This window comes from Hyla sarda, chromosome 6 (genome assembly GCF_029499605.1).
Source record: "Hyla sarda isolate aHylSar1 chromosome 6, aHylSar1.hap1, whole genome shotgun sequence".
Classification (NCBI taxonomy): Eukaryota; Metazoa; Chordata; class Amphibia; order Anura; family Hylidae; genus Hyla; species Hyla sarda.
The window spans coordinates 65,262,963-65,286,384 of NC_079194.1; the positions used below are offsets into that span (position 1 = coordinate 65,262,963).

The 23,422-nt window shown below is 42.3% G+C and overlaps 1 protein-coding gene across 6 annotated transcripts in view; it reads right to left on the minus strand.

Moving 5' to 3' along the window:
• The window catches only part of SGSM3 (small G protein signaling modulator 3), a 76,366-nt gene that overhangs the window by 14,112 nt on the left and 38,832 nt on the right, over positions 1-23,422 (minus strand). For all 6 annotated transcript variants that reach the window (XM_056524005.1, XM_056524006.1, XM_056524007.1 and 3 more), the window contains 7 exons: positions 22,988-23,095; positions 19,416-19,559; positions 19,144-19,339; positions 18,248-18,393; positions 17,360-17,587; positions 15,028-15,082; positions 9,126-9,253 (listed from right to left, as the gene is read on the minus strand). In XM_056524005.1, the coding sequence (XP_056379980.1) occupies positions 9,126-9,253; positions 15,028-15,082; positions 17,360-17,587; positions 18,248-18,393; positions 19,144-19,339; positions 19,416-19,559; positions 22,988-23,095 (1,005 nt within the window). The remainder of the gene's footprint in view (positions 1-9,125; positions 9,254-15,027; positions 15,083-17,359; positions 17,588-18,247; positions 18,394-19,143; positions 19,340-19,415; positions 19,560-22,987; positions 23,096-23,422) is intronic.

The following is a 23,422-nucleotide window of genomic DNA, read 5'->3' on the forward strand; positions in this document are numbered from 1 at the left end:
AAAAACAGAAAAACAACTGCGTTTCTATGGATCAAATAATCTTTATTGGTACAAAATACACAAATACCACAAACAATTTCATAGGGACAATTTAAAAACAGAATGGAATATAGTCCAGAAGTGGTAGTCCAGTGGATCAGAACTAACAGGCGGTGACTGGGATCATGGGCAAGGTAAGTATTGGTAATGCAGGTCAATGCCTGATCATGTAAAAACCAGGGGAGTACATAATAAAATGCATAGCATTACTCATGCAAGAACAAAGTTGTCATAAATATGATAATAGGTAAGTATTAGTAATACAGGTCGATGCCTGATCATGTAAAAAACAACAGAACATCAGGGTAAGATAATATCATTAAATATTATAATATAATTGATATATATTATATAATATCTGTGCACCACTCACATATAAAACATATAAAAGATAATATAATATAAAAAAGGTAAGGTAAGATCATGGGTAAGGTAAGTATTGGTAATGCAGGTCAATGCCTGATCATGTAAAAACCAGGGGAGTACATAATAAAGTGCATAGAGTTACTCATGCAAATACAAAGTTGTCATAAACATGATAAGAAGGTGCAAGTCAATGTAAATATATATATATATATATATATATATATATATATATATATATATATATCTCACCGCACTTCCCCTGAGTTACCAAGGTAAAGATATCAAGAATATGATGTAATACATAAAAAATAAAAAAAGTGCATGAGATGTTTAATACAACCTATGTAGCCTGCAAAGACTGCATAGGAGGAAACATGTGCATAATGCTGAAAGTAACTACTACAACTGGTGTAAGGGGCCCATGTCACACGCCAGACCCGACGTTTCGCTTCTCGCTTCAACTCCAGTTGAAGCGAGAAGCGAAACGTCGGGTCTGGCGTGTGACTAAAGCCCCTTACACCAGTTGTAGTAGTTACTTTCAGCATGAGTAATGCTATGCATTTTATTATGTACTCTACTGGTTTTTACATGATCAGGCATTGACCTGCATTACCAATACTTACCTTACCCATGATCCCAGTCACCGCCTGTTAGTTCTTGTCCACTGGACTACCACTTCCGGACTATATTCCATTCTGTTTTTAAACTGTCTTATGAATTTGTTTGTGGTATTTGTGTATTTTGTACCAATAAAGATTATTTGATCCATAGAAACGCAGTTGTTTTTCTGTTACTACTGGGGTGACACACTGTAACAAACCTCCTCCTCATGCTGCTGGCTGAGTGAATGGTTTGGATGCTGGTTGTCTAACTTCCTTGTGGCAGGCAGCGCAGCGCTCCCCCCCCCCTTAAGAAGGCGCTCTAGGCGGCTGTCTATTATGCCTATAGCAGAAAAATAAGAAGAAGAATGGGGGGCTTACACTATATGTATATATACCGAGGTACTGGTGTTGCACGTACCCTGCGTGCCAAATGGAACGATATTGGAATAAAGAAGAGGGACAGACCTCAAGGTGTATATATGTAAATGTAAGAGTGGACAAGCTAGTTAGATATGGATAATCAATTTATTATAAAATACAATTAAAGAATGTCCAAGCAGGGACCTTGCTATGGACTATATACTAATTTGTACACAAAAAAGTTATTGGAGGTGGGTTAAGGTATATATGTTGTAAAGTCATCAATACAGCCACCCGCAAATAGTTCAATATACTGTCACTGTATCCATAATGCGTTGATAGTTTGTAACAAGAGGCTGGTGCTGTGCACCACTCACCGCACCGCTTCTGAAGATCTCCTCGCTTATCGGGACTGGCACGGCTATGCGGCCGACCCGGGGATGGTGTCCCTGCGCTGGTCTTGCTTGGTGTCCGGAGTGGCACAGATTGGCGTCTGGCCATTGATGGATTGGCGGTGGAAAGATGGCAACAGTCCGGCAGTGAGTGTGAGCAGACAGCGTTCTTGTGTGTGTCCAGCGCAACAGAGCGCACGTCTGAGCGGTGGGCTGCAAATTGGGAGGTTCTAGCGGTTGCAAATGCTGGAAATAGTTGTTCCTTCAGGGTGGTCTGTATAGATAGGGTAGGTAGGTATGCTAAACGCGTTTCAGGGTGACCCCTTCCTCAGTAGCAATTTCATGCCCACCGCTCAGACGTGCGCTCTGTAGCGCTGGACACACACGAGGACGCTGTCAGCTAGCACTCACCGCCGGACTGTTGCCATCTTTCCACCACCAACCCATCAATGGCCAGACGCCAATCTGTGGCACTCCACACCGGACACCAAGCAAGACCAGCGCACAGACACCATCCCCGGGCCGGCCGTGCCAGTCCCGATAAGCGGGGTTCTTTTATTCCGGAGATCTTCAGAAGCGGTGCGGTGAGTGGTGCACAGCACCAGCCTCTTGTTACAAACTATCAACGCATTATGGATACAGTGACAGTATATTGAACTATTTGCGGGTGGCTGTATTGATGACTTTACGACATATATACCTTAACCCACCTCCAATAACTTTTAAGTAATATATTTTCATGTATGAATTTTGTGTACAAATTAATATATAGTCCATAGCAAGGGCCCTGCTTGGACATACTTTTAATTGTATTTTATAATAAATTGATTATACATATCTAACTAGCTTGTCCACTCTTACATACACACACACATATATATATATATATATATATATATACCTAGAGGTCTGTCCCTCTTCTTTATTCCTATTGTGCCTATAGGCAGAGCTGGCCCTGTCTATAGGTAGCTACCCTGTAAGTCAATCCACTACCTGTCAGATTCCATACATAGCTATATCTCCTCAATGAGAACTAATACCTCTCAGGACTGTGTTCAAAGGTACCATATTTTTCGCCCTATAGGACGCACCGGCGTATACGACGCACCCAATTTTTAGGTGCAAAATCTAAAAAATTTAAGATTTTGAACCCAATAGTGGTCTTCAATCTGCTGACCTCCAGATGTTGCAAAACTACAACTCCCAGCATGCCCGGACAGCCGCTGGCTGTCCGGGCATGCTGGGAGTTGTAGTTTTGCAACATCTGGAGGTCCGCAGATTGAAGACCACTGCATAGGAGGTAATACTCACGTGTCCCCGCCGCTCCGGACCCATCACCTGGATGTCGCTCCATCGCTGTCGCCGTGTCCCCGTCGCTCCGGAACGTCTCTGCTGCCGGCCGGGTATCCTCGCTCTCCGTCGCAGTCATCACGACGTAACGCACGCCGACGCACGTACGCGACGACGAGGAAGGAGAGCGCCGGCCATACAGGGGATCCCTGAATGGAGAAGACACTGAGGAGGCAGGTAAGGTCCCTCCCGGTGTCCTGTAAGCACTAACCCGGCTATTCAGTCGGGCTGTTCGGGACCGCCGCGGTGAAATCGCGGCGGTCCCGAACAGCCGGGTTAGTGTCACTTTCCCTTCAGACGCACCAGTCAGTTTTGATCGCCGCGTCTGAAGGGTTAATACAGGGCATCACCGCGATCGGTGATGTCCTGTATTAGCCGCGGGTCCCGGCCGTTGATGGCCGCAGGGACCGCCGCGATAGGGGTGTATTCGCCGTATAAGACGCACCGACTTTCTCCCCCCCAGTTTCGGGGAAGAAAAAGTGTGTCTTCTACGGCGAAAAATACGGTACCTCATTTAACCTATTAGTATCCACACTGTACTGGTGAGGGACAAGAACCCAACGGTCAGACTCCTTCCGGGTCTCGCCATGAGGTAGAGGGGTGTAGAGCCGAGGTACTTCTGTGCCTCGGGGAGTGGTGACCCTGAGGTGTCAAAACTCACTGAGTGAACGCACTGCACCATATACTCTTCACCTTTGGCACTCACCCTTGGTATCCCGGCCTTCTGGCTAGGATCAGGGAAATTGTTATAGATCCGGCCGGATGACCGGGCAGTATATCTGCACTCATCCACTTATTTATTATTTTTGTTTGTCACTGTGCCTCGTTCATGTTTTTCTTTGTACACAGGATTTGTCAGGATGCGGTAGCCCTTCTGGGTGTCCCTCCTGGTGGTCTAGGGGAGGTGTGTGTAGCCATTAGGTTCCTCACCTCCCTGCTACCCCTGGGCATCTTGGCTTCGGTCAAGATGCCATCAGTATACGGCTCCTCGGCTGATACCTTGGCTAACGCCTAGGTTGAAGCCAGGAGCATTTTCGGCCCCTTAGTAGCTTCGGCAAAAAAAAGCATCAAACCTGGATCCTTGCAGGTGCCTTTTGGCCCGGAGGTGAAGGGTAGGTTTGTTGGGGGGCCTCTCTCCTGTTGGAGAAGGGCTTAGCGATAGACCGCATACTTTCTTTTTTTAGTGTGACACGTTTGCACTTTTTCTTGCACTTTGGGTGATAGAGAGCACTTGCCTCGGCTCTTAAAATAATAAATAAATAAATAACAAATGGTCAAACTCCCTCCCATCTATTACAGTGTCCTAACATGTCTAATGGAAGATCATTGAAATCAGTACATAGGAACATAGAATGTGTCGGCAGATCAGAACTATTCGGCCCATTCAGTCTGCCCAATGTCCTGAATACTATGAATAGTCCTTGTCCCTATCTTATATAAAGGATATCCTTATGCCTATCCCAGTGTTTCCCAACCAGGGGGCCTCCAGCTTTTGCAAAACTACAACTTCCAGCATGCCCGGACAGCCTTCGGCTGTCCGGGCATGCTGGGAGTTGTAGTTTTGCAACAGCTGGAGGCACCCTGGTTGGCAAACACTGGCCTATCCCACACATGCTTAAAGGGGTATTCCAGGAAAAAACTTTTTTATATATATATATATATATATATATCAACTGGATCCAGAAAGTTAAACAGATTTGTAAATTACTTCTATTAAAAAATCTTAATACTTTCAGTACTTATGAGCTTCTGAAGTGAAGGTTGTTCTTTTCTGTCTAAGTCCTCTCTGATGACACCTGTCTCGGGAAACGCATAGTTTAGAAGAGGTTTGCTATGGGGATTTGCTTCTAAACTGGGCGTTTCCCGAGACACGTGTCATCAGAGAGCACTTAGACAGAAAAGAACAACCTTAACTTCAGAAGCTCATAAGTACTGAAAGGATTAAGATTTTTTAATAGAAGTAATTTACAAATCTGTTTAAAGGGGTAGTCCAGTGGTGAAAAACGTATCCCCTATCCTAAAGGATAGGGGATAAGTTTGAGATCGCAGGGGGTCCGACCGCTGTGGCCCCCTGCGATCTCTCCGATCTCTCTGTACGGGGGCCAGGGTCTCCGGCCAGATATCGGGTGTCGACCCCCGCACGAAGCGGCGGCTGACACGCCCCTCAATACATCGCTATAGCAGAGCCGGAGATTGCCGAAGGCAGCGCTCCGGCTCTGCCATAGAGTTGTATTGAGGGGGAGTGTCGGCCGCCGCTTCGTGCGGGCTGTCGGGGCCCCGTACAGGAGATCGCAGGGGGCCCCAGTGGTCGGACCCCCGGCGATCTGCAACTTATCTCCTATCCTTAGGATAGGGGATAAGTTGTTCACCACTTGTTCACTACTGGACTACTCCTTTAACTTTCTGGAGACAGTTGATATATAAAAAAAAGTTTTTTTCCTGGAATACCCCTTTAAACTCCTTCACTGTATTTGTAGCTACCACTTCTGCAGTACAACCCCTTTAAATTCCCCAAAGGGAATCATATACCTGGTAAAACTGATTTGCCCAATGCAAGGAAAAAAAAGAAAAACTGACATAACAATTCTCCCTTTGTATTCTATGGACGGACTAATCTACAAGGCAGGGAGAACAATCCCCTTCTGTTCTTTGGCTTGGGTATCCTGTCCCCGGTGACCATTAACAGGGTTGTCCCTTTACAATAAAAGGTTCTTTCTTTCAGAGGGACACTTATACATACCTCATGTATCATTTCGAGCTGAACCTGCCAAGTTGCAAAAGCAAACACAGCCTGCAGATGGATGAGCCGCTCTTTTTTTATTTTATTTTTTATTTTTATTTTTTAAGCGGTACTCCCCTATAAAACTTTTTTTTTTTAAATCAGCTGGTGCCAGAAAGTTAAACAGATTTGTAAATAACTTCTATTTAACAATCTTAATCCTTCTAGTACTTATCCGCTTCTATTTACTCCACAGGAAGTTCTTTTCTTTTTGAATTTCCTTTCTGTCTGACCACAGTGCTCTCTGCTGACACCTCTGTCCATTTTAGGAACTGTCCAGAGTAGGAGCAAATCCCCATAGCAAACCTCTCCTGCTCCAAACAGTTCCTAAAATGGACAGAGGTGTCAGCAGAGAGCACTGTGGCCAGACAGAAAGGAAATTCAAAAAGAAAAGAACTTCCTGAAGCAAATAGAAGCTGATAAGTACTAGAAGGATTAAGATTTTTAAATAGACGCAATTTACAAATCTGTTTAACTTTCTGGCACCAGTTGATTAAAAAAAATAATAATAATACGTTTTCCAGGGGAGTACCCCTTTAATAATAAGCAGCAACGTTATTCTAATCCTGGACTACTCTTTCAAAGTATATATTAACCTTTAACATTTTCTTTTTTTTAAATATATAGAATTAAAGGGGTATTCCAGGAAAAAAACTAATATATATATATATATCAACCGGCTCCAGAAAGTTAAACAGATTTGTAAATTACTTCTATTAAAAAATCTTAATCCTTTCAGTACTTATGAGCTTCTGAAGTTAAGGTTGTTCTTTTCTGTCTAAGTGCTCTCTGATGACACGTGTCTCGGGAACTGCCCAGTTTAGAAGCAAATTCCCATAGCAAACCTCTTCTAAACTGGGCGGTTCCCGAGACAGGTGTCATCAGAGAGGACTTAGACAGAAAAGAACAACCTAAACTTCAGAAGCTCATAAGTACTGAAAGGATTACATTTTTTTAATACAAGTAATTTACAAATCTGATTAACTTTCTGGAGCCAGTTGATATATAAAAAAAAGTTTTTTCCTGGAATACCCCTTTAACATTTTTCTTTTTTTTAAATATATAGACTTAATCTTTATAAAAAGCTGGGAATCTCCATGAATATATTGGCCCAGATTTATCAAACTGTGTGAAAGAAAAACTGGAGTGATTTTACCACAGCGACCAATCACAGCTCAGGTTTCACTTTACCAGAGTTCATTAGCTGAGCTGTGATTGGTTGGTGTGGGGAAATCACTCCACTTTTCCTCTCACATAGACTGATAAATCTGGGCCAATGATTATGTTTCCAATGTACTAGTGGTCCTGACCGGTCCAGTCTTATATTCTAGAGCTGCAGTCACTATCTACAAGCTTCAGGCCATGTTCACATTACAGAATTTCTAAATGGAAAAATTAACCTCGGAAATTCTGTTGCAGCAGAATCCCATTGTTTTCGATGGAATTTTGCTGCACCGCGCACACAGCAGCATTTCCGCGGCAGAGGTTTCTGCTGCAGAAATTCCGATTCCATGTTCATTCATTGGGACCCAGTTAATTATATTGGGACAGCGTTTTCTGTATCCCCGCTCCCTCTCTCTCCAGCCGGTATCTCCTCAATGAGAACTAATACCTCCCAGGACTGTGTTCAAAGTTACCGTATTTTTCGCCCTATAGGACGCACCCGCGTATAAGACGCACCCAATTTTTAGGTGCAAAATCTAAAAAAGTTAAGATTTTGAACCCAATAGTGGTCTTCAACCTGCGGACCGCCAGATGTTGCAAAACTACAACTCCCAGCATGCCCGGACAGCCGTTGGCTGTCCGGGCATGCTGGGAGTTGTAGTTTTGCAATATCTGGAGGTCCGCAGATTGAAGACCACTGAATAGGAGGTAATACTCACGTGTCCCCGCCGCTCCGGACCCGTCACGGCTGCCCTGGATGTCGCTCCATCGGTGTCGCAGTGTCCCCGTCGCTCCGGAACGTCTCTGCTGCCGGCCGGGTATCCTCGCTCTCCGTCGCCGTCATCACGTCGTTACGCACGCCGACGCACGTACGCGACGACGTGATGACGAGGAAGGAGGGCGCCGGCCATACAGGGGATCCCTGAACGGAGAAGACACCGAGGAGGCAGGTAAGGTCCCTCCCAGTGTCCTGTAAGCACTAACCCGGCTATTCAGTCGGGCTGTTGGGGACCCAATTATATTGGGACAGCATTTTCTGTATCCCCGCTCCCTCTCTCTCCAGCCAGTGCCGCACATCTACCACCCGACCGCCAAGCTGTTGCAAGACTACAACTTCCAGCATATCCTTACAGTCAGGATCAACAAGAACAAAAAGGGATGTCCAGCACTGGATGCAGTAAAACGGGTACTTTATTGTAGGATCATCGGATACAAGCTGGTCTGTCCGTCCTGATGCAAGCTTGTATCCCATGATCCTACAATAAAGTACCCGTTTTACTGCATCCAGTGCTGGACATCCCTTTTTGTTCTTGCTGCTGATCCAGTCCGGGGACGCTGCCGGCCAGTCCGTGCACTGGTTTTGGGAACACGAGGAAGACAGCTGTCCATACGGAGTGTTGCCTTACAGTCAGGATATGCTGGGGGTTGTAGTCTTGCAACAGCTAGCAGATGTGCAGCGCGGGTGGGTGGGAGAAAGGCTGTGGAATGGTCTTCTGCCGGCGCTCCAGGCAGCGGGGATGGAGAAAACTGTGCGCTGTAATGCAAAAAACTGCGTCCTTGTAGCCGAGGGTGTACGAGCGGCTCAGCAAATAACTGCAGTGAGACACATTCGGCTACAGGTCACACTTTTCTTCACTACACCGGCTGCACCATTATCTTTGTGAAGCTGAAGCACAGACTGGGACAAAGTCCAAGATGTGAGGGTGGGACTAGCAATCCTCTGTGCTCACTCCTGTCCTGTAAGACTCCTGTCTGAAAATAGAAAGGAGGGGGTTACAAAGCAGCCGGCAGTGATTGGATAAAAGACCCAGCACAGCACAGCAGACTCAGGGATGTAGTGAATGTATGGTGAGTGAGGGTGGGCTCAGTGCTTGCCCTGGACATGCCCCTTTCTGAGTAGTGGATGTCAGAATGAGTGAGCAGCAGAAGAGAGGGATTTGTGAGCTAAATACAGAAGCTAGACACATAAAAAAAGACATGTAAAGCATCTGCATGACCTAGAAGGTTTATATATAGACTGAAAGGACAATTGAATCAATCTCATCCATATGAAGACAAGATGAGCGGACTCACAAGGTTACAGTTTTTAGGGTCCGAACACTGGAAGTGACGAGCCACATGCAGGATGGCCTCCCTCAGATCGGCCACCAGAGCCGTCTGCTTGATATTCTTGGCTTTTAGGGCCTCAAAGTCATCATCACCTGCAGAAAAAGTAAAGGACATATTCATACATGGGTGGGTGTCAGCTGATACCAGTATACGTCCTTTACATCTACAATAGTATAAGGCTGCAGAACATGATAATCATTACATACAGTGTATGGGGAAACCTAGGCCTTATCTAAAAAGCCATTTCTGAAAGTTCAGAGGACAAAATGGTCTTTAAAGGGGTACTCCTGTGGAAACTTTTTTTTTTTTTTTTTAAATCAACTGGTGCCAGAAAGTTAAACAGATTTGTAAATCACTTCTATTAAAAAAATCTTAATCCTTCCAGTACTTTTTAGGGGCTGTATACTAAAGAGAAATCCAAAAAAGAAATGCATTTCCTCTGATGTCATGACCACAGTGCTCTCTGCTGACCTCTGCTGTCCATTTTAGGAACTGTCCAGAGCAGGAGAAAATCCCCATAGCAAACATATGCTGCTCTGGACAGTTCCTAAAATGGACAGCAGAGGTCAGCAGAGAGCACTGTGGTCAGGACATCAGAGGAAATGCATTTCTTTTTTGGATTTTTCTTTAGTATACAGCCCCTAAAAAGTACTGGAAGGATTAAGATTTTTTAATAGAAGTGATTTACAAATCTGTTTAACTTTCTGGCGCCAGTTGATTTAAAAAAAAAAAAAAAAAAGTTTTCCACGGGAGTACCCCTTTAAACTAGATCCTGCCTACTTCCCTAATGTAGTCTCTGGAGTTCAAAGAGACCAGGAAATCATCATCTCGCCCGTATACTGCAAAAATCCCTGAAGTGAGAAACAGGAAAAGGTCTCTTCCTGTATGTAAAACAAACTATTCTACATGACTTATCTGTGACTAAATCATGGAGACTGAACCATAACCTGTTCATACAGTCTCATGGGGTATTATGCCTCAAAGAGTGCACTAGCCCTTTAGATTAAAGGGGTATTCCAGGAAAAAACTTATATATATATATATATATATATTTATTTATTTATTTATTTATATTAATAATAATAATTTTATTTACCAGTATATAGCGCCTACAGATTCCGCGGCGCTTACAATTATATATATCAACTGGCTCCAGAAAGTTAAACAGATTAGTAAATTACTTCTATTAAAAAAATCCTTAATCCTTCCAATAATTATCAGCTGCTGAAGTTGAGTTGTTCTTTTCCGTCTGGCAACAGTGCTCTCTGCTGACATCTCTGCTTGTCTCGGGGACTGCACAGAGTAGAAGAGGTTTGCTATGGGGATTTGCTTCTTCTCTGGACAGTTCCCGAGACAGGTGTCATCAGAGAGCTCTTAAGACAGAAAAGAACAACTCAACTTCAGCAGCTCATATGTACTGAAAGGATTAAGATTTTTTAATAGACGTAATTTACAAATCTGAGCAGTTTTATTTTCCAACAGGGTACCTCCAGTTGTTGCAAAACTACAACTCCCAGCATGCCCGGACAGCCTTTGGCTGTCCGGGCATGCTGGGAGTTGTAGTTTTACAACAGCTAGAGGCACCCTGTTGGAAAATACTGCATCAGAGTGAGGTCTTCTTCCTTGGCTGAAAAGTAGCCTACTTTTTTTTAAGACTTTACAATAGTGTTTCCCCAACCAGGGTGCTTCCGGCTGTTGCAAAACTACAACTCCCACCATGCCCGGACAGCCTTTTCTGTCTGGGCATGGTGGGAGTTGTAGTTTTGCAACAGCTGGAGGCCACCTAGTTGGGAAACACTGCTTTACAAACTGGATATTTTTGCTAACAGAAACTTATCTTTTGGACACAAAGTCCTTCAAACAGCGGTCCCAACCTAGAGCTTCCAATCTGTATATACTCCATTTAGTCCACAAAGGACTGGTAGGAACAAATAACGTTTTCTTTTTTTCACTTAAAGGGGTACTCCAACAAAAAACAAAATGTTATCAGATCAATTTGTGCAATAAAGTTATACAGATCTGTAAATAATTTCTGTTCAAAAAATCTTAATCCTTCCAGTACTTATCAGCTGCTGTATGCTCCAGAGGAAGTTGTGTAGTTCTTTCCAGTCTGACCACAGTGCTCTCTGCTGACACCTCTGTCCCGTGTCAGGAACTGTGCTATGGGGATATGCTTCAACGCTGGACAGTTCCTGACAGAGGTGTCAGCAGAGAGCACTGTGGTCAGTCTGGAAAGAACTACACAACGTCCTCTGTAGTATACAGCAGCTGCTAAGTACTGGAAGGATTAAGATTTTTAAATAGATGTTATTTACAAATCTGTATAACTTTCTGGTACCAGTTGATTTAATAACATTTGTTTTTCACCGGAATACCCCTTTAACATGTCTTCTGAGCATCATATTTCTGACAAAAACTACTTTTTTCCCAAGGCAATGTTATGGGTGAAAGGCTCCTCTTTGTAGAGGGAGGTGACATGGAAGATCTCACTGTGACAAATGCAGATCAGACAGGAGAATGAAGACCTAAAGCTGTCACTTAAAGTGTATTTGTCATTTAAAAAGACACCTTAAAAAGTTTTCATTGGTCTGGTGTCATTGCTGAGACCCCCACCAATCAGACTGAGCAGCAAAAGCACGCAGGTATGCACTCTAATCCCCGGATTGCAGCCATCTCTGTCCAGCTTCACTAGACGGCCCCATAGGAGAGAGAAACTGGAAAGAGATTGCTGCAAAAGGGGTAAGATGCATAGCCGCATGCTTTTCCCTGCTCATTCCGGTGATCGTGGGGGTCTTAGCCGTGAACACCGAATGTTTAATGACAGGCACACTTTATATAGCTTTTTCCACCATACACACGTGTCGCCTATCCACAGGAGAGGGGATAAGGGTCCGATCGCGGGGGGTCCTGTCTGTGAATGGCTAGCAGTCCTGTCTGAATGGATAGTCCAGTACAGTGCTTGGCTATCTTCGGCACTCCCACAGACAATGAAAGGAGAAGAGGTTAAAGGGGTACTCCACTGCTCAGCGTTTGGAACAAACTGTTCCGAACGCTGGAGCCGACGCTGGGAGCTCGTGACATCATAGCCCCGCCCCCTCATATGATCTTGTCTGAATGGAGCAGTACTGTTCATACTTAAAGGGGTACTCCGCTGCTCAGCGTTTGGAACAAACTGTTCCAAACACTGGAGCCAGCGCCGGGAGCACGTGACGTCATAGCCCCGCCCCCTCATGATGTCATGCCCCGCCTCCTCAATGCAAGTCTATGGGAGGGGGCGTGACGGCTGTCACACCCCCTCCCATAGACTTGCATTGAGGGGGCGGGGCATGACATCATGAGGGGGCGGGGCTATGACATCACAAGCTCCCGGCGCTGGCTCCAGCGTTTGGAACCATTTGTTCAAAAAGCTGAGCAGTGGAGTACCCCTTTAAGTATGAACAGTACTGCTCCATTCAGACAAGATCATAGGGAGTCCCAGCTTTTGGACCTCCCCACGATCAGATGTCTTTTGGGGGGCAAAACCCCTTTAAGACACACATAGCCCTGGTGAAATTCCAGAAGCCATCTATCTACTTATTTTTACGGGGGTTTGAGAGACAGATTTTTGTGCCATTTTATGATACAGTTTTTTGAGCCAAAGTCAGAATTGAGTCCAGAAGGAAGAACAATATAAGCGATTCCTTTATATTTCCCATTTCTTTTGGCTCAATAAACCACATAAAAAAAACCTGTATGGGTGATATTTCACAAATGCCTGTGGGTGAAACCAGACTCAATGTGTAATACTCAGGCGCATAAATATGCTCAATGTAACACATATATGCTCAATGTAACATATATATGCTCAATGTAACATATATATGCTCAATGTAACATATATATGCTCAATGTAACACATATATGCTCAATGTAACACATATATGCTCAATGTAACACATATATGCTCAATGTAACACATATATGCTCAATGTAACATATATATGCTCAATGTAACATATATGCGCTCAATGTAACATATATGCGCTCAATGTAACATATATGCGCTCAATGTAACATATATGCGCTCAATGTAACATATATATGCTCAATGTAACATATATATGCTCAATGTAACACATATATGCTCAATGTAACACATATATGCTCAATGTAACACATATATGCTCAATGTAACATATATGCTCAATGTAACATATATATGCTCAATGTAACATATATATGCTCAATGTAACATATATATGCTCAATGTAACATATATATGCTCAATGTAACATATATATGCTCAATGTAACACATATGCTCAATGTAACACATATGCGCTCAATGTAACATATATGCGCTCAATGTAACATATATATGCTCAATGTAACATATATATGCTCAATGTAACACATATGCTCAATGTAACATATATGCGCTCAATGTAACATATATGCGCTCAATGTAACATATGTGCGCTCAATGTAACATATATGCTCAATGTAACATATATGCTCAATGTAACATATATGCTCAATGTAACATATATGCTAAATGTAACACATATATGCTCAATGTAACATATATGCTCAATGTAACATATATGCTCAATGTAACATATATATGCTCAATGTAACATATATATGCTCAATTTAACATATGCCCAATGTAACATATATGCCCAATGTAACATATATATGCTCAATGTAACATATATATGCTCAATGTAACATATATGCTCAATGTAACACATATATGCTCAATGTAACACATATATGCTCAATGTAACATATATATGCTCAATGTAACACATATGCTCTATGTAACATATATGCGCTCAATGTAACATATATGCGCTCAATGTAACATATATGCGCTCAATGTAACATATATGCTCAATGTAACATATATATGCTCAATGTAACATATATATGCTCAATGTAACATATATATGCTCAATGTAACACATATGCTCAATGTAACACATATGCGCTCAATGTAACATATATGCGCTCAATGTAACATATATATGCTCAATGTAACATATATATGCTCAATGTAACACATATGCTCAATGTAACATATATGTGCTCAATGTAACATATATGCGCTCAATGTAACATATGTGCGCTCAATGTAACATATATGCTCAATGTAACATATATGCTCAATGTAACATATATGCTAAATGTAACACATATATGCTCAATGTAACATATATGCTCAATGTAACATATATGCTCAATGTAACATATATGCTCAATGTAACATATATATGCTCAATGTAACATATATATGCTCAATTTAACATATGCCCAATGTAACATATATATGCCCAATGTAACATATATATGCTCAATGTAACATATATATGCTCAATGTAACATATATGCTCAATGTAACACATATATGCTCAATGTAACACATATATGCTCAATGTAACATATATATGCTCAATGTAACACATATGCTCTATGTAACATATATGCGCTCAATGTAACATATATGCGCTCAATGTAACATATATGCGCTCAATGTAACATATATGCTCAATGTAACATATATATGCTCAATGTAACATATATATGCTCAATGTAACATATATGCTCAATGTAACATATATGCTCAATTTAACATATGCCCAATGTAACATATATGCCCAATGTAACATATATGCCCAATGTAACATATATATGCTCAATGTAACATATATGCTCAATGTAACATATATATGCCCAATGTAACATATATATGCTCAATGTAACATATATGCCCAATGTAACATATATGCTCAATGTAACATATATGCTCAATGTAACATATATGCTCAATGTAACATATATGCCCAATGTAACATATATATGCTCAATGTAAAATGAATACCTACCAAATAAAAGTGTGGTAATACCAGACTTCCTGCGCTGACTTGGTCTTCTCATAATCTAAAGACATACAGAAGAAATGGGTTATTATCTGACCCCACTTACAGGCCACGGTTACCACCTATCACATATGGCACCGGCCGACAAGTGACTAAACCACTGTCACTCCTCGACATTACATACCGCAGGGAGAGGAGTAACATCAAGTTAACACTGAACAAAGACATACATTGTTACAGACAACCTTTATGCAGACAAGAACATGAAGCTATTTAGCCCTTAGGGAACAACAAATAGGAAAGAACAATAAACTGTTCAATATTACAAGGATATAGATATAGAAAAAGTAGAGGTAACCAACCTGTAAAGAATAAAAGCCAAGGTCATAAATCACAAAAGTGTATTCTAAATGCAGCATTGTATGCCCTTGGGATACACGCCATGTAACTATGAAAAGATGACATCCATTTGTGCATCTCATTCCAAGTCCTTGTCATTAAAGGGGTCGACCCAATAGGACAACTTATTTATAAAAGCAAAACCTCCCCGCTTTATGTGATTAGATGCTAGGGCATTGTAGTATTCAGGGCCGGCTCTGCCTACAGGCAAAACAGGCAGCCGCCTAGGGCGCTCTCTTGAGGGGGGTTCTGCTTTGCCGGCTACAAGAAACTTAGCCAGCACCCGACACCCCCCCCCCACCCCCGCTCACAGCCAGCACCACTCCCCCTCCCCCGAACCATAATAATTTCCTTCTTCAGCCTGTCAGGAGAGCGCTGTGCCACTGCATGCAGCGCTCCTCCTCTCTGAGGCACACCGACACGATCACCCAGGTCTGGTATGACCAACATCACCAACGTGTGTGCACACCAAATACATTCCCCAGCTACACCCATCTCCCCCCCCCCTCCTGGTACCATAATAAATGTCTTCTTCAGTCTTACAGTGTGTCACCTCAGTGGTAAGGAGATTATATTGGGAGGGTTTTTTTTTTTTTACAGTGTGTCACCCTAAGAGTATGGTGATTACATGGGAAGGGGGTTTGTTACAGTGTGTCACCCCAGTAGAAGGTGGGGTGTGTGAAAGGGCGGAGACAATGGGCGGGGTCAAGGGGGTGGCAAAATTAGCTTTCGTCTAGGGTGGCAAAAATCCTTGCACCAGCTCTGGTGGTATTACATAGTGTTCATTGATATCATAAGGCGTATGTACAGGGCCAGACCGAAAAACTCGTATTGAGGACAGATCGTCCAATTATACCTGCCATACACATTAGATAAACTCCACTTCTCTTCCAAGGTAAACCACAGGATCAATCAGGCGCCAAGAGTTGTAAAGAGCAGCTACGTTTATTTTACCCACAATGCAATGCGTTTCACGGTGAAGACCGCTTCATCAGCCATGCCTGATGAAGCGTTCTTTACCGCGAAACGCGTTGCATTGTGGTAAAATCAACTTACTGCTCTTTACAAGCTCTTGGCGCCTGATTGATCCTGTGGTTTACCTTGGAGGTAAAGTGGAGTTTCTCTGTATTCATCCCAGGAGCGGCTGCCTGATCTGAGAATCCCTTTTCTCTATAAGCCTTTACCATTGTTGTGCTTGGCTGAGTACAACCACCGCGGGTGAGCAATATTCTTCATTGTTCACCGAATTATATATATATCTCAAAATATCAAAGAAGGGTGAACTTGCACTCATTAACCATGTAATGTGCTTTATCCACGGGACCTCCGTGCGGCAGGGAGACTTGGGGATGAGAGCGCTCAGAGGCTAACAGCCGTTTTCGCACACAGCTGTGTGCTTCTTCTGGCCTCAGACGTTTATTTTACCCGGAATGAAACGCATTTCGCGGTGAAGACCGCTTCATCAGGCATGGCTGCAAACGCGTTGCATTGTGGGTAAAATAAACTTACTGCACTCATTAATCATGTAAGACTTGGGGATGAGAGCGCTCAGGCCGGAAGAAGCACACAGCTGTGTGCGAAAACGGCTGTTAGCCTCTGAGCGCTCTCATCCCCAAGTCTCCCAGCCGCACGGAGGTCCCGTGGATAAAGAACATTGCATGGTTAATGAGTGCAAGTTCACCCTTCTTTGATATTTTGGATTGTATGCTATTGTTTCAAGACCCCACCAGTATATATATATATATATATCTCTCATCAGCTTCGGCCACTGGACACTAATCTGACTGTGCGGTTATATAGTTGTTATAGGTGGAATATGCTATACGCCGTCTGGATGTTTATATATATATATATATATATACACGGTTTCACACTATGGCACGCTTTCCTTTGTTTTAATACACATTAGATATAAGTCAGGTGAACGCCTGCCCCTCACCTTGGAAAGGTTGGTGACCGCAGCGGTTGCGTTAAGCAGCTGGCCCTGGTCTGCGATGAGGTACGCCAGGTGCTTGCGTCTCTGAGCTTCTATCATAACTTCTGTCAGGGTTCCCGAAATCATCATCGCTTCTCGCAGCAGAACATCAGAATCCTCAATATGGGTAGGGATGTCCGACAGAGTGTTAAAGATAGCGGCGGAGTTCTCAGACTGGATGAGTTCTTCCTCCTGAGGGTAAGAGAAAGATCAGGGAAAACGTATAAGGTGGGCACACAATGAACCCACCAAAACCAAATAATGATTAACAAAAATACAGAAATATTATACAGCTGTTATATACTACAGAGGAAGTTAAAGGGGTACTCTGGTGGAACTTTTTTTTTTTTTTTTTTAAATCAACTGGTGCCAGAAAGTTAAATATAATTGTAAATTACTTCAATTTAAATATCTTAATCCTTCCAGTACTTATCAGCTGCTGACTACTACAGAGGAAGTTCTTTTCTTTTTGAATTTCTTTTCTGTCTGACTACAGTGCTCTCTGCTGACACCTCTGTCCATGACAGGAACTGTCCAGAGCAGAATAAATCCACATAGCAAACCTCTCCGGCTCTGGACAGTTCCAGACATGGACAGAGGTGTCAGCAGAGAGCCGTGTGGTCAGACTGAAAAGAACTATACAACGTTCTCTGTGGTATACAGCAGCTGATAAGTACTGGAAGGATTAAGATTTTTTTAAATAGAAGTTATTTACAAATCTGTTTAACTTTCTGGCACCAGTTGATTTAAAAAAAAAATAGTTTTCCACTGGAGTACCCCTTTAAAGCTACATGCACATTGCCATTGAGAAAATAGAAGGTTTTAGAATATTTTTTCCCAAACTGACTTTACCTTAAGTTTCAGCATGCCCAAGGTGGTCTGGAACAGGACAAGAGACCCTTGGTAGAAAAACACATCCCAGATCCGTAACAGCAATTTGATGTGCACAACGCTGGCAAATGCAGTGAGGAACCAGTGCAAGGTGATGAGGGACAGCTCTGCGGAGAGAGAGAGACAAGGAAAGAGTTAACTCATGCATCATATATAACTACATATCAGAAGAAAGCAGCAATGTGTATGATGTATGTATCCCTACAAATTGTCTATAGAGGATGAGCACCGGATGAACATAGGTGGAGTAGAGTGAATAATAGCATTACCTGCTGGCCTAAGATAGCCCTGTATGCAGAGGTCAAGTCCTGGGGAAATAAAAAGTGAGGGAACTCACCCAAATTTCCACTCAAGGGCTGGTCCTGCAGGACTCCTGCTAATGGAAATTATGTTCCTGCAGTGGAAAAAGTGCAGGAACTCCATTCCCATGTGTTCATGCTGTGGAAAAAGTGCAGGGACTCCGTTCCCATGTGATCCTGCTGTGGAAAATGTGCAGTGACTCTGTTCCCATGTGTTCCTGCTGTAGTAAAAGTGCAGGGACTCCGTTCCCATGTGTTCCTGCTGTGAAGAAAGTGCAGGAACTCTGTTCCCATTTGTTCCGGCTTTGGAAAAAGTGCAGGAACTCTGTTCCCATTTCTTCCGGCTGTGGAAAAAGTACAGGAATTCTGTTCCCATGTGTTCCTGCTGTGGGAAAAGTGCAGGAACTTCCTTCCCACATGTTTCTGCTGTGCAAAAAAGTGCAGGAACTCAGTTTCCATGTATTCCTGCAGGACTTCAGCCCTGCCTGTATGAATGTGAGCTGACAAATATGTAAAGGAAATAAAAGTATGCAACTCATATCCTATACATGGCCTCACCAATATCATGCTCCTGTAGCAGCTTGTCCAGTTGAGGAAGGTACTGAACGATAAGGTGTCTTAGGACCCGCTGGTCTGTCTGAACCCCGATCAGGGTGGTGCTGAAGTAAGACGCTGGCACCAAGTCTTCTACAATGGCGCTCATCATCCAGAAAGCATCTTCTTCCTCCAGGAAGAGCAGTAAGCATGCAGCCACCTGAAAACATGGAGACAGTCACACAAGGCGCGTCTACAATACTTGCTGTAAGCACCACGTGTCAGGTCACACTCACCATGCCTGTGCCTTGGCAATACCCGATATCTGGGTACAACCACGCCAGGCCACGCAGCAGTCTTCTGAGGCGGGGCACACCCACACTTTGCAGGTTGGAGAAACAAGCATTGCTGGGCATGGTGCGGAGCAAATCCTTCTCAATCTGCAGACAGAAGATTTATTAGTATTTAGGTTTCTGATTTATTAGTACAGTGATCCCTCAACTTACAGTGGCCTCAACATACAATAGTTTCAACATACAATGATCTTTTCTGGACCATTGTAACTTGAAACCAGACTCAACATACAATGTACAGACAGTCCAGATCTGTGAATCGTGTCAATGGCTGGAAGAACCGACCAATCAGAATGGATATTTCACTGGTAAAACCCCTGTATTACTGAAGCGTATGCACTGACTGGTGTCTGGTAGTGCCCCCTACAGTACAGGGAGGTATTACATGTTCTGTACTCTTTACCTGTATCAGGGTTAGCTGCTCCTTTGGACATCAGGTGAGGGCGGCTCCATTTTTTTTTTTTTTAGGACATTGCGTGTTCTGTACAGGACCCTGAAGAAGCTCCTGTCCTCTACATAGACCAGTGTTTCCCAAAGAGGGTGCCTCCAGCTGTTGCAAAACTACAACTCCCAGCATGCCAGGACAGCCTTCGGCTGTCCAGGCATGCTGGGAGTTGTAGTTTTGCAGCATCTAGAGGCTCCCTGGTTGGGAAACATTGACATAGACAGTGATTACAGCTCCCAGCAGATCTTTCTTACTTTTATATGTACTTTATCTTTAAGGCTTTATCTATATTAGTTATCTACTTATTTTTCTTTAATCCTCACGTTTTCCTATTTTTGGATGACATTTTGGTGGCTTCAGAACCAATTACCAGGTTTCCATAGAGTTCTGGTCTCAACATACAATGGTTTCAACATACAATGGTCGTCCTGGAACCGATTAATATTGTAACTTGAGGGAGCACTGTATATATGTTCCTGCTGTATCACACTGAGCTTTAGTTGAGTGTAATAAATATGTGACCAAAACCTTGTTCAGAGGGAAAAATGGAACAGTTGCCCATAGCAACCAATATTTTTTAAGGACCTTTAAAAAAAAAAAAAAAAAAAAAAGAAGCGATCAGATTGGTTGCTATGGGCAACTGCTCCACTTTTCACGGGTTTTGATCAATCTACCCCTGTACTGTGGCATGAAATGTTGCCACAAGCTTTGTATAACATCATTTCCACAGACACGAATATATTCTAAAAAAATATTCGTTCATGGACAAAATAGAAAAAAGTCAGTCCGGCACTTTTAGAATAAGAATTCCAGGTTTATTGTAGAAAAATGTGATAAAAACTTTAATCCGGCAGTGAATAAAAAAAATTACTAAGGCAGTGTTTTTCAAACTGTGTGCCTCCAGCCATTGCAAAACTAAAACTCCCAGAATGCTGAGAGTTATAGTGTTTCAACAGCTGGAGGCACACTGTTTGGAACACACTTGACTAAGGGTTAGAGTATCCAGAAACCCGTCAATCCTTTTCTGTAAGTTTTTCCATTTTTTTTAATTCACTTCTATATTTATGTTTTTTTATTGCATTTTTTTCCTACAATAAACCCGGAGTTCGTATTCTATAAGTGCTGGACTGACTTTCCTATTTGCCTCTACAGAGGTACAAGAGGCTCCACAGATGAGCGGAAAACTTTCCTCTAATGCTTTATCTATGGAGAACTAATCTGTGCTGTAACACAGCAACTGAAACACTTTAGAGCAGTGTTTTCCCAACCAGGGTGCCTCCAGCTGTTGCAAAACTACAACTCCCAGCATGCCCGGACAGCCAAAGGCTGTCCAGGCATGCTGGGAGTTGTAGTTTTGCAACAGCTGGAGGCACCCTGGTTGGGAAAACACTGCTTTAGAGGAATGTCAGCCAAGCCTGTCAATAACAGTGGCACCGGCTTGTAATCTAATGTGTACAGGAGATGTGCAAACAGTCATGGCAGAAGAAAGAAGAATTAGTTAGGATTTCAACATGCCCCGCCCTCTTGTTCAGAAGTGGCTGGCAGCGGCTTAGGGTGCGTCTGTCCTCGTTTTTTCCCCCCGTTTCGGTTCTGTTGCTGCAGCTTGTAAATGGATTACAAACGGTTGTAAAATAATCCCATTGATGTCAATGGGATTTTTTTTTTTTTTTTACAATCCTTTCACATCCGTTTGCACCCGTCTGCGCTCATTTCCGTTTTTTTTTGTTTTTTGTTTTTTTTTTAACGGGAGAAAAGACGGTGCATGCATTATTTTTTTCTTCTGTCAAAAAAAATACAAAAACGAAGAAATAACGGATACAGTAAATTTAACATTGAAGTCTATGGAAAACGGATGAGCCGTTTTCAATCCGTTTTTACTTCTGAGCATGCTCAGAACAAAAAAAAAAATAAATATATATATATATATATATATATATATTTATATATATATATATATATATATATATATATTTTTTTTTTTTTTTTTGGTTTATTAACTGAACAAAAACGGATCCAAATGGATAATATCCGTTTGCATCTGTAATTGTCTTTTTTTTTTTTTTTTTTTTTAAAGTCCGTTTTTATTTTTGACAGGAGAAGAACGGGACGGGTCTAGACGGCCATGTGAACGCAGCCTTAAAGGGGTTATCCAGGAAAAAACTTTATATATATCAACTGGCTCCAGAAAGTTAAACAGATTTGTAAATTACTTCTATTAAAAAATCTTAATCCTTTCAGTACTTATGAGCTTCTGAAGTTAAGGTTAAGTCCTTTCTGATGACACCTGTCTCGGGAACCGCCCAGTTTAGAAGCAAATCCCCATAGCAAACCTCTTCTAAACTGGGTGTTTCCCGAGACAGGTGTCATCAGAGAGCACTTAGACAGAAAAGAACAACCTTAACTTCAGAAGCTCATAAGTACTGAAAGGATTAAGATTTTTTAATAGAAGTAATTTACAAATCTGTTTAAAGGGGTATTCCAGGCCAAAACTTTTTTATATATTATATATATATATATATATATATATATATATATATATATATATATATATATATATATATATATATCTATATCAACTGGCTCCGGAAAGTTAAACAGATTTGTAAATTACTTCTATTAAAAAATCTTAATCCTTCCAATAGTTATTAGCTTCTGAAGTTGAGTTGCTGTTTTCTGTCTAACTGCTTTCTGATGACTCACGTCGGGAGCTGTGCAGCTCCTATGGGGATATTCTCCCATCATGCACAGCTCCCGGGACGTGACATCATCATTGAGCAGTTAGACAGAAAACTTCAGAAGCTAATAACTATTGGAAGGATTAAGATTTTTTAATAGAAGTAATTTACAAATCTGTTTAACTTTCCGGAGCCAGTTGATATATATATATATATAAAAAAAAGTTTTGGCCTGGAATACCCCTTTAACTTTCTGGAGCCAGTTGATTTATATAAAAAAGTTTTTTCCTGGATAACCCCTTTAAGCCCCTTCCTGGAGAACACCTGCCTACAGCTATTGGCCAAAAAAGCATTGGGCCAAGTTATTTAATTTGTATGGCGAATGTCTCCCATACCTGTTTAGCAGCTAAAGTCTCATCGTTGGAGCTGTTCCGTACTATATCTCTGTAAGTCATCTCTGAATTCCTCTTCTTCTGTAAGGCACCGGAGAGTCGCATCCAGAGCTAGGTAAGAAATAATAGAGAACAGGTCAATGTACGCAGCACTTTATAGGACACCTAGAAATTCAGGAGGTAGATAGAACCAATGGCGTCTACTGGGTCACATGTGACAGAAATTTCCCATCTCGGATCTTACCACAATTCTGCAGAAAATCTGCAGCAATATCCTCATAAGTGACATGGACATTGTGTTGAGGAGATACCACAAAATTCCCCTGTAAATCTACTGTAAAGTCTGCATCAGAATAAGCAAGATTCAAATGTACATGAGAACCTGTAAAATCCATAACAGGCTCATCTTTCCATGTGGAGGAGGTCGGCAAATTCTGT